At 39.6% G+C, this 11,769-nt stretch overlaps 1 protein-coding gene across 1 annotated transcript; it reads right to left on the bottom strand.

Annotated features, from left to right (window-relative positions):
- Window positions 1-42: 42 nt before the first annotated feature.
- LOC103479427 (serine/arginine repetitive matrix protein 2-like) lies at window positions 43-10,258 on the bottom strand (the record flags this gene model as incomplete). Its single annotated transcript, XM_017309878.1, has 4 exons — window positions 43-2,734; window positions 4,066-4,169; window positions 4,299-5,468; window positions 9,142-10,258. Coding segments are annotated over 4 exons (2,679 nt in total), but the record flags the coding sequence as incomplete, so codon positions are not given.
- Window positions 10,259-11,769: the final 1,511 nt, after the last annotated feature.

Raw genomic sequence — 11,769 nt, 5'->3', positions numbered from 1 at the left:
AAGAGCCCAATGTTGCAGTGTCAACAATAAATGTTTCCATAATGGCTTTGAAATTAATATTTATTTATTTCTCTCAACAGAATCCAAGTGACAATCAGAATACAGTACTTTTTTTTTTCTTTTTCATGTTTTTTTTATATAACGCAAAACGAGAACACAGTGCAATACAGACAGAGGACTGACAGTGCGGTGCTCTCTCTACCTTTTCACAGTGCATGTTTATACACACAAAAAGATTGTACAGCGTTAATAATACATTTCCACCCGTCAATGTCATGACATAGCAAAGTGAATGTCTTTAAAACAATCATTTTGAAATTGCGACTTGCAAACTCGTGTAGCTTGGCACACACTCACAAACACGCAACCCTCCCCCCCCACACACACACTCTCTCACATACATTTTCCCTTACACACGTACAGTAACAACACAAGGTATTGTTTTTCTTTAATCCTCACCGGAGAGAGGGCTGCTGCACTTATACACTCAGGACTGGCTCATTTGTCAAATTAATGGTGCTTTTGGTAATGTTGACATTATATTTAATGTACAAAAGGAATACCAATTGAGATATAAAACAGGGATTGAGGTAGAGGGTGGAAACAGGGAGGGAAAGACATATAGGTAACCAGCCTGATTATGATTATTAGAAAAATTTATATTAGTGCTGTTTCTTTTCTTTCTTCATTTTTCCCAAAAAAAAAAGAAGCCCAAATGTTTTAAAGGCCATTGTGCAATGCCTTGTCTTTTTGACTGCAATGTGATAGGTCCTTAAACAATCTGATATTTCTAAAGTGGTTGCCAACAAATTCTGGACTGGGAACATTGTCAGTGACAACCAAATATAGATGACTGCATGTCGAACACAGCCAGACTCCTGAGGCTTTACTTTCCAGCCAATAAATTAAAACATACATGGTACAAGTCATCACTCTTAACCTTTACCAAAAAATATATAAGCATAACATTGAAAGATTTCTTCAAGTGCATATGGCTATAATAATCTGCTGTAAAATTAGGAAACTCACTAAAAGCTTAGGTCTTGATTGTACGGCTAGCTGTTGGTATCAAGTATTTACACTATTATGGTGGTCACATTGTGCATGGCATTACAAGGGTGACATTACTCACCGGCTCCTGCCTAGAACTGTTTTACAAATACCCAACCGTCTTGAGTACAACTGCACCAATATGCTGTGCCACTTTTCTTATATTAACGGTGCCCTAAGCGAAATTATCGTGCTGCGGCAACCCAACACGTTTAAATACAGAACATTATCTGAGATTTTGGGGTTTTGAAAAATTGAAGACAGTTTCACACAAAGCAGATAAGCGTGACTCCCCATTCTCATCCTCAAGCAGAGGACTCTTGCTTAACTGCATAAAAGCAATAGAAAACTTGAGAATGGCACAACTAGCGTTATTCTTGTTTATCTGGTTGTCATGCACCCTCTTTTCTAATACAACTCAGGACAACTCCCCGTATTGCCCTTATTTAAAACCGGCACTGCAGATTCGACATTATATGTCAACAGGCTTTGGTTGGTCATAGTAATGAGACTTAAAAAAAGAAAAGAAAAAAAGGTATGTTCTAATTTACTACCTATCAAACTCCACCTCATAGCTTTTTTCTTTTCTTTGTTTTTTTCTTTTTAAAGATTACTTCATAACACTTCTCTGTCTGTTMCAACAACCCAACCAACATGACTCAACCACTTACGAAAGGCTTTGAGTTTGTGAGCACACAGTCTGTAACCGTGATTCACAAAAGAGAAATTGAATCTGTTCTAGGATCTACTGTTGTACATTCTAGAACATAGTTGTAAAGGCTTTGAGAGCCCGCTGGCGTCTAAAGCAAGTTAACTTTCACTCTTTGACTTACAGTACAACAGTGAAAATGTGAAGAGTATAGATAGAATTGAACGGTTCATTCATTTAAGTGCTTTTGCACACGTACACAAAGAAAAAGTTGGTCATAAAAAAATTATGCTACTACAGTAAAAGTACTGATAAATTATGTTTTTTTTATGTAAAATAAACTAAACAAAAAATTTACATTGAAACAAATATTAGATTGCATTGAAATCTAATTTAATAATTTTAGATGCTTTTTGCTCCCCATCATCTTATTTAGAAAATATCTATTCATTATTGGATATCTACTCTACTTATCAATATACAAGAGTTCAGTCACAGGAAATAGAAAAATATCAAATATCACCAGTGATGATAAGAAAATGTGACAACCTGAACAAGCAGAAATATTGCAGTGGTAACCACTATGGTCCTGACATCAGCAAGTATCACCCCCCTAGTGCTCTTTGTGATCACCCTGAAGCATTGTCGCAKGGGGAGCCCCAGTACCACCAAACAGGGAGAAGAAGTGAGTATGTGGGGGTTATGTGGTACAGAGGATAAAGTTTTTTTTCTTCTTTTTTTTAAATGTCAGATGGCTGTGTCCCAGAATACAGTTGTCTGTGTTGGGTACGGGGGAGGTCGGATCTTCTTGGTTCCACTGCTCTTCCCACAGCCGGCGAGGACAGACACACTTTCTTGCTTGCACTGACTTCGCTCCAGGTGCCTGTCCTCGTTCTTGTCAGGAGGTGGAGGCCTTTCCAGATATYTCTGCAAGTGTGGATGCTGTCTGGAGAGGATCTCCGCACAGAGGTTCCGTTTTCTTTCTATCTGCTCTAGCATAGTGGTGTCTCCACAGATCCATGGCATCTGCAGCATCTGAGTGACAGAATGAATTTCAACTCGGTTTTATTTACACAGTGACAAAGTGCAGCAAATATCACCTGATGGTATTTTACAAATGGGCGCAACTCATATTCAGTTACACAGAATTGTATGAATCCAATTCTTTTCGAAAAGGACAATTTGACACAGCCTATGTAGAAAGGTAACTTGGATGAAAGCAATGTAATGGGCTACACCAAGGCTTTTCAAAGTRTGGTCATGCTCCCTCTGGATGGTGCCAGAGCTCTTCAGGGGAATGTAACATAACAAAATAAACAAATCATTAAAGGTAACGGTGTACATTCAGCTATCTTCACCAGGCCTTTGACAAAAATAGAACCAGAGACAAAATTGATTAATTGACATTTTAGTACCGAAGGCTACAGGGAGTAAGAAGTTAGAGTCTGAGCCAAGCAAAATAAAAGAAGAAAGTATAACCATGATTATTTAAAGTTGAAATTCTCATGGGCGGGCTGGATCTAAAGATGCTTCACTGCCACAATGTTGTCTGCCAAGATGTTTTTTTTTTATAGCAGGCTAAATGAACTGTGGTCACAGCAGAGAGTAGCTCATACTTTTAGCACTTCAAATGACAAGGCAACTGCAGCATCACCTTATATGATGCTATGCCTGAAAAAAAGCAAGTAAATCCCAAAACACCACTTTAATCGATGAATAAAACTTCAAGTTTAGCAAAAGCAAAAACGTTTACAGAAATTACAGYAATAATGTAGTTTGAGGGAGCAGCTGTCAACCCTCTGGGCTACATTGACGWGCAAGTGCTGTATTTTGTTGTTATTTTGTTATTGATTGTTAGGAAGAGTTCATACACTTGGTTWCCAGTTGTGCTGTTTTGAAGGAAGTATTTGCWTTTGTAAAAAAWTTTTAAAGTCTTGGTCTTGTTAGTGCCTTTTGCAAACAAAATCTGTGACTTTGGTGATGAGTGCTGCTATTTAGGCGTGTGTGTAAACTGTTTTGAAAATGTGGAGTCTGAGTTGCTTTGACAACTGCATCAAAGCAATTATGAAAAATTGAAAAACACTTTGGACAGTTTTTTTTTTATCCTTGGTCTCCTTCATATTGCAATRTTTCTTTTGGCAGCGGTGTTGCTATCTATTTTGTATGTGATAGAATCAATTATGTTCTTCAGAGCTTTGATATCGAACTATATAGGACGACTGAAAAAATKTAAAAATAAATTATGATGATGCAGTGAAAAATAAAAACTATCTATACTGTTCAAACAAGGATTCATCTGTAASCAGAGAGCCTGTTTTCCAAAGTTAAAGAATAATAAAGAAAAGTAATAGCCTACATGTGCATACCTGACTTTGATGTGTCTCTGCAGCTCTCCTTTGTGGCGTTCCGAGTGGGGAAGGGTTATTGGGCATTGAAGGGGAGCGACTATACTTGGATGGAGTTTTCAAATCTAAAAAAGAAAAAAAAAAAACATGCAAAGCTGTATGTCATGGAACAGATTCAGTGTAGTATCCTTCAAGAAATATTATTTAAGCAGAGCACAATTAATTTTTTTTGGAATTGAGATGTAAGCTCTCACCGTTTCCAGTTCCTGCAGACAAAGGTGGGCTACCGGATGATTTCCCATGGTGAGTGGGTGTAGTAGTGGATGAATGTTGCCCTGAAATTGTGCTGCCATTTCTCTCTTGTGCTTTTGACTGGTCCRTATTGTGATTAGCTCTGTTGYCACGCCTCGGCGTACCATCTGACCTGTGTCCACGGTCTTTATCACACTTGTACTCCGTTGCAGGAGGACTCTTGCTGCATTTGAAATCATAAAGTTGCTGCTCTGAGCCATTAAGACTTCTGTCTTTGCTGTCCCGTCTCACTTCAAGGCCTGTCCTACTCAGGTCTTTACTTTCCTGCCTTGGTAAAAGAGGGGGTGGAAGATCCCCTCCGTTGTGGCAATTCCGATCTCTGCCTTCATACTTAAAATCAACCTTGTTGCTCCGTGATGTCTCTTGTCTCAGCAGCACTTCAGGTGGCTGGTCTATTCGTCCTTCATATTTATGTTCAGTGCTACTTCTTTCTCTGTCTACACTCTCTTGAAGTAACAAATCAGGACGATTGTCTTTGCAATCGTGCCTAAATTCTGGTCCATTTCTAGTTCTGTCTTTACTTTCTTGACGAGGCAGAAGCTCACCTACTCGGTCTCTGCTATCTTGCTTTGAATCCAAACCATTTCTTGCCCTTTCCTTGCTGTCTTGTTTTGATAAGGGCTCGTGTTGCTGATCTATTAGTTTGTCTCTGTCTTTGCTTTCCTGTCTCTGTGAAGACTCTGTGGCATGTCCTCCACCTCGATCTTTGCCGTCTTTCCTTGGAATTAGTTCACCGTTGCTAATACATCTTTCTTTGGAGTCTTTTCTTATTAAAGGTATGGGGTCTGAGGAGCTGCAGCTTTTGTCTTTGGAGTCCCGTCTCCCAGAGATGGGCTCTAGACCACTGGAGGCTTGATCCTTGCTATCCCTGCGGACAAGGGGCAAATCTGTACTGCTGGAGGTGCGGTCTCGACTGTTCCGTCTGTGGATTGGAGGTTCTGTATTGCTGCTGCCCCTATCTTTGTCTTTTTCTTTTTCTTTGTCTTTGTCTCTTTCTCTTCGATGAGAAGACTCCTTGCTGTGGCGCTCTTTGGACTCACGTTTGGRATCCTTGCTGTGGCGTTCCTTTCCTTCACGCTTGGAATCACTGTGAGACTTGACCTTAGACTCAGCTGCAGAAGAGCATAAAGAAACAACTTTATTATTTTCATATTTACCAATATTTAAAATATTCATGTTATGGTTATAATCCTTAGTTTAAAACCTCTGTTAACGTACTGTCAATTAACAGTTGAGAAAATAGGTTTGTATTGCAATATCCGTTAATAACCACTAGGTGGCACCCAATACTTGCTTCAGTGTTCACAATTTCTGAGAGCAAATACAGCATAGATCTTAGCTATGCTTTTCTAATAAACTACACATTGATTCCATTAACCATGAAAATAAAGTTAGATTTGTATCTGTAGCCTGTTATCCTCTCATTGGTTACACAGGCCATTTTAAAAGGTATAGATGTATGTGTGAGTGTTTGCTTGTGAGGGCATATAATATGAAAGGGAAGATTAACCAATTGGTAAATGGGTCAGAATATTGTCTCTACTGCTAGAGAATTCAAAGGTAAAATAAAGGCCAGTACTTTGAGAACCACTATGTCCAAAAAGCAATCAAAGAGAGAAACAAATAATAATAAAAAACAACACTGCTTCCTATTCCTATGTATTAAAAATACAAGGACTTCTATGCACTTGATTAAAAGACATGATTTTTTAAACAATATCTTAAAAAGAACTGAGTAAATGTTGTAATTAAATAAACATAACAAACTCCTAAAAAAAGCAAATGTGCATTAGATTTCGGACAAGAAAACCTTAAGTCAAGCCAATTATATTACATTTAAAAGTATAAGTAACCCAATGTACTTTGTTTCCACTCTGTCCCGCTKCACATCTGCACCAGCAGCCCGATTGGCTTAACCATGAGAAAGGTATGTGCTGATTGGACAAAATACATTTGAGTTGTGAGGCATCACCGCCCCTGTCAGCTGCTCAACACTCGTTTGTACACCACCATGCCCTGAGCTGTGATTGGCTGCATTACCCACGGGAARGAAATCTGCAAATAAGAAACGGGGATTTTTTCCCCTCCTTCCTCTGTTGCTATGTTGTAGTTGCTAAGAAAACTGACTGAGGATGGATGTGTAGAATCTGTACAATTTCACCACAATTTATGATTTATGGGAGAAGGGGTGGGGGATAGTAAAACCATAAACGTGTAGGTTTGAAACATAGATTTTTCTTTAATTACTTAATTACTATTTTATAGACCACTCAATGGAAGAATGGAACTCTGAAGATTCATCTCACATTTATGTTTATCTGCAAGTAATCTTAAATGTATCAAATAAAAAAAAACTCAGTGTAAATCTATCATGTTGAAAATTACTATTTTAAGATAATATGAGGTTCATATACAGGTCCTTATCAAAAAAATAGTATATTGTGATAAAGTTCATTATTTTCCATAATGTAACGAAGAAAATTAAACTGTCACATATTTTAGATTYATTGCACACCAACTGAAATATTTCAGGTCTTTTATTGTTTTAATACTGATGGTTTTGGCATACAGCTCATGAAAACCCAAAATCCCTGTCTCAAAAAATTAGCATATCATGAAAAGGTTCTCTGAACGAGCAATGAACCTCATCATCTGAATCAACAAATTAACTCTAACCACCTGCAAAAGATTCCTGAGGCTTTTAAAAACTCCCAGCCTGGTTCATTACGCAAAACCGCAATCATGGATAAGACTGCCGACCTGACTGCTGTCCAGAAGGGCATTATTGACACCCTCAAGCAAGAGGACAAGACACAGAAAGACATTTCTGAACGAATAGGCTGTTCGCAGAGTGTTGTATCAAGGCACCTCAGTGGGAAGTCTGTGGGAAGGAAAAAGTGTGGTAGAAATCGCTGCACAACGAGAAGAGGTGACCGGACCCTGAGGAAGATGGTGGAGAAGGGCCGATTCCAGACCTTGGGGGACCTTTGGAAGCAGTGGACTGAGTCTGGAGTAGAAACATCCAGAGCCACCGTGCACAGGCGTGTGCAGGAAATGGGCTACAGGTGCCGTATTCCCCAGGTCAAGACACTTTTGAACCAGAAACAGCGGCAGAAGCGCCTGACCTGGGCTACAGAGAAGACTGTTGCTCAGTGGTCCAAAGTACTTTTTTCGGATGAAAGCAAATTTTGCATGTCATTCGGAAATCAAGGTGACAAGAGTCTGGAGGAAGACTGGGGAGAAGGAAATGCCAAAATGCCAGAAGTCCAGTGTCAAGTACCCACAGTCAGTGATGGTCTGGGGAGCCATGTCAGCTGCTGGTGTTGGTCCACTGTGTTTTATCAAGGGCAGGGTCAATGCAGCAGCTATCAGGAGATTTTGGAGCACTTCATGCTCCATCTGCTGAAAAGCTTTATGGAGATGAAGATTTCATTTTTCAGCAAAACCCTGGCACCACAGTGCCAAAACCACTGATAAATGGTTTATTGACCATGGTATTACTGTTGGCCTGCCAACTCTCCTGACCTGAACCCCATAGAGAATCTGTGGGATATTGTGAAGAGAAAGTTGAGAGACGCAAGACCCAAAACTCTGGATGAGCTTAAGGCCATCGAAGCATCCTGGGCCTCCATAACACCTCAGCAGAGCCACAGGCTGATTGCTTCCATGCCACGCCGCATTGAAGGCTGCAAAAGGATTCCTGACCAAGTATTGAGTGCATAACTGAACATAATTATTTGAAGGTTGACTTTTTTGGTATTAAAATACATTTCTTTTATTGGTCGGATAAAATATGCTCATTTTTGAGACAGGAATTTTGGGTTTTCATGAGCTGTATGCCAAAATCATCAGTATTAAAACAATAAAAGACTTGAAATAKTTCAGTTGGTGTGCAATGAATCTAAAATATATGACAGTTTAATTTTTATCATTACATTATGGAAAATAATGAACTTTATCGCAATATGCAATTTTTTTGAGAAGGACATGTATATAGGCACATGTAAATCTTAAAATAGTAATTTTCAACATGATAGATTTCACCATGTTCAAGAACAACACAGTGGTTTAMTGATAATAAACCATTATCAGTAAACTGATAATACTGCTGACTAACATAAACTATAACTTAACTCAGTTTTAATACCTTTTATAGAGTGAAAAAATATCTACCTGTCTTTGAGCAGACTCTGCTTTCCTCTGCAGATGAACTGATTTTGGCAGCATCTTGAGTGAATGTGGCATGAATATCGGTATTTAAATCTGATGTTTACATATTTAAAAGTAATCCTGCCTGATGGCCTAATGCCATGAGTTGGTTTGAGAGACCCGCTGTCCGCTTTAGTCTCTAATCTCCTCAGATTAAATCATACGATCTGTATCTGACTTGGCTTTGTGGACCTAGATTAAACAAAGGAAAATTTTGCAGCTTTTGCCACCATGCTGTAAAAAGAGATGCACACTTTACACAGCATCTTAAATTGGTATGGTTTAAATTTTATCCCAAAAACAGCATTAATTTAAGGACAGAGGAGAGTAGTATTTGCTGTTTATAAATCAGAGAATATCAATATTCCCTGATTTTGTCTTGCATTGTAGTTTATTCAACTGACTGATTGGTTTATGCCTATTGAAGATGTCCCTTGACTCTCAGCTGTAAGTGAAACTGCTTTCTTTTCCACACCTAAAAGCTATCTAAATTTAGWACACTGTTTTTTTTTTGTTCTATTCCTGGTTTTACAACAATAATCTATGATGTAAAAGCATATCCAAGACATAGCTTACTCTCTCCAGGCTCTTTAGATTTTCTTCCACTGGCATTTTTCTTCAGCATGTTCCTGCCTGTGGTGAACAGGTTTGTTAGTTCATCAAGTGGACTGGTGGGTGTCCGCGAACGACTTGTTGACACATTCTGCATAGAGCCGTGGAGTCGTCCAACACCTTCTTGAGGTGGGGAACCTTTGCCGTGAGGGGTTGCAGATGCACTCCGAGGGAGACCCCCGGGAAAAGGCATTGGAGCATCAAATGGAGGTGTACGCATTAGGCTCAGAGGGGTGAGACAGCGGCCCATGCTGACCGGTGATGGGCAGGCAGAATGGCTACGCTGATAGGATGATGATGAGGAGGATTTGTAAAGTGTACAAGGGAGCGGAGGTGCGGAGGAGCGGCCAGAGACTGTAAGTGTTGGGGTAGCAGTGAGCTCCCTGCGGATGTGAGCAGAAGGAGGAGGTTCATTTGAAGAGGTCGGGGACTTGCTATAGGGCTGGTTCTCCAGCATTGGCAATTTGGTTACATCTAAAGGKGTGAGGGGAGACTCATCTGAGTTTGGYGAGCACTGGGCTGGTGCCGGTGGAAACACCAGCAACGGCGGACGGTGAGTGAGTAAATTAGGAAAAGGTGCAGGAATGTCACAGAGGGGGATGTTTCGAGGGGTGGAGCAGCGACTGAGAGGCTCAGGGTCATAGGGTGCCGGGGTGGGGCAGGCAGAACGACATCCAACAGGATCAGTGCGGTACTCCATATCATCCAGGGCTGGATACTTCATTTCCTCGTACACAGACTCTCCCGGCTCTTCATCCTCAATCTTCAATGGTTCTCGTGGCCCTATGTCAATCCCCCCCATTTCTATGTAGACAGGCTCATCCTCACAGTCGTCTGTGGGACTCTCGTCACTCTGTGGAGGTGAGGGGTTGCGTTCGCATGGGGATGTGGTGTGGTGGAGGTGCTTGGACAGGCACACACCACTGCTTCCGTGACTCCTAATGTAGGACTCGTCAAAGGAAACGCTAAGTTGTGTGTTGGGGTTCCTCTTGGGTTTTGGAGGTGGCACCCGTCTGCAGTCCTCATTGCATCCTTGTACTGCTAAAACACCAAGGAGAGAAAATTGATCAAATAAACTAAATCAGAATTTTCTTTTTTTTTTCTATTTCATTAATTTGTCTTCAGTTATATTGCATTAACAGTGATCAGTTCACTCTATTATGTGCATATGGTCATATATTATAATTCATAATGCTGTTTGGTCACAGAACAGCATTTATACTGAATGTAAATTACTCAAGGTAAACTTTATTTTCTAATTTAGTGACTTCTAAACGCAATTGATTGCAGTGGATTCCAGAGTAAGTGKGTATTTTTACTGTTTATTTGTGAAAACTAATAAAAAGCAGACAAAATAGTCCTGCTGTTACACAACTATACGGTAYGTTGTGTRGATTCATCAGAAAGTTTTGGAAGCTTCAAAGGCACAACCACTTTTACAAGAATCTGTATACCTTGAGGTAAAGTGTATTAAACAGAATAAGGTTATCTAATCATTTATATCAATACAACATATTTTGTGTAAGAAATATGCAAGGCAGGTTAATGAGACAAAAAGGAACAGGAAGTAGAATATMAATATATAAGAAAAAATCTGTACAGTTGCAAGTAAAACAGCATTGGCACACTTTAGTATGTTAAAGTMAATCATTTTGTGTAAAAAAACATTGAAGTAAAAACACTAGCTTTGATAGGAAACCTTTCTGAATTTTTATGGGTCAGCCATAGGTCACTGTGTATCGCTGTGAGCAATACCTTGCATGTGAGTTGTGRGACCAGTTGATGCATATGCATGTTTCTAGGTCAGATATAAAGCAGGGAAGCAATATGAGAATATTGTATTTGGGTCACACACTCTGTGGAGCTTCTTTTTGATAGTGGTGACGTGCTATTGCAGTGTGAATCTCTTCAGATGTGGCGCAGAGTGGCTTTGGTACAGTGCTAGTATTTCCTAGATACTACTGTATAAAAGCAGCACAGCGCTAAAGCCTCATTCACTGCTCTGTGTCACACTTTATTTCTAGGTCAGTCGATGAAATGTTTGGATAGAAGTGCCCTTCCCTAGGATGGGAAGTGAGAGATGGGCTTAGTGAAGAAATGAACCATAGCTGAAATTTCCAAACTGCAGATTTTAGACCTTTAATAATTCAGATACCAGATGGCCCCAGACATGCATATTTCCCATAACTGTATGACTCACCACCAGTGACTGCAGTACATGCAAACCGGAGCATGCACACTGCACATCCCTACACATTCATTGGTGGAAAACCTCATGAAAATAATTTAWGCCATATGTGCTAACTTTTCTTYGAAAGTATTTCTAGCTGAAGTTTAACAGTGTACTTACTTTTTGTCCCTGTCACATGTACATTTTTCAGCTTTACTGTTGTAACGAATMATATCATGTCATGTAAGCAAAGATTTAGATGGTGCTGATATCAAATTTTGCTCATTTTTTGGAGACATATGTCTTTTTTGTCCTTATCAYCACTGACAAAAAATTGAAGATGCTGCAACTGGACCAGTATAGTAGCCATGTTATTGAGAATGCCTCATATTTCTTTGTGTGAATATTTGCTAGAATCGGAA

The sequence above is a fragment of the Poecilia reticulata genome, linkage group LG17 (assembly GCF_000633615.1).
Source record: "Poecilia reticulata strain Guanapo linkage group LG17, Guppy_female_1.0+MT, whole genome shotgun sequence".
Classification (NCBI taxonomy): domain Eukaryota; kingdom Metazoa; phylum Chordata; class Actinopteri; order Cyprinodontiformes; family Poeciliidae; genus Poecilia; species Poecilia reticulata.
Note: the sequence above shows the minus strand (reverse complement) of the source record. Positions and strands in the feature narration are given on the sequence as shown.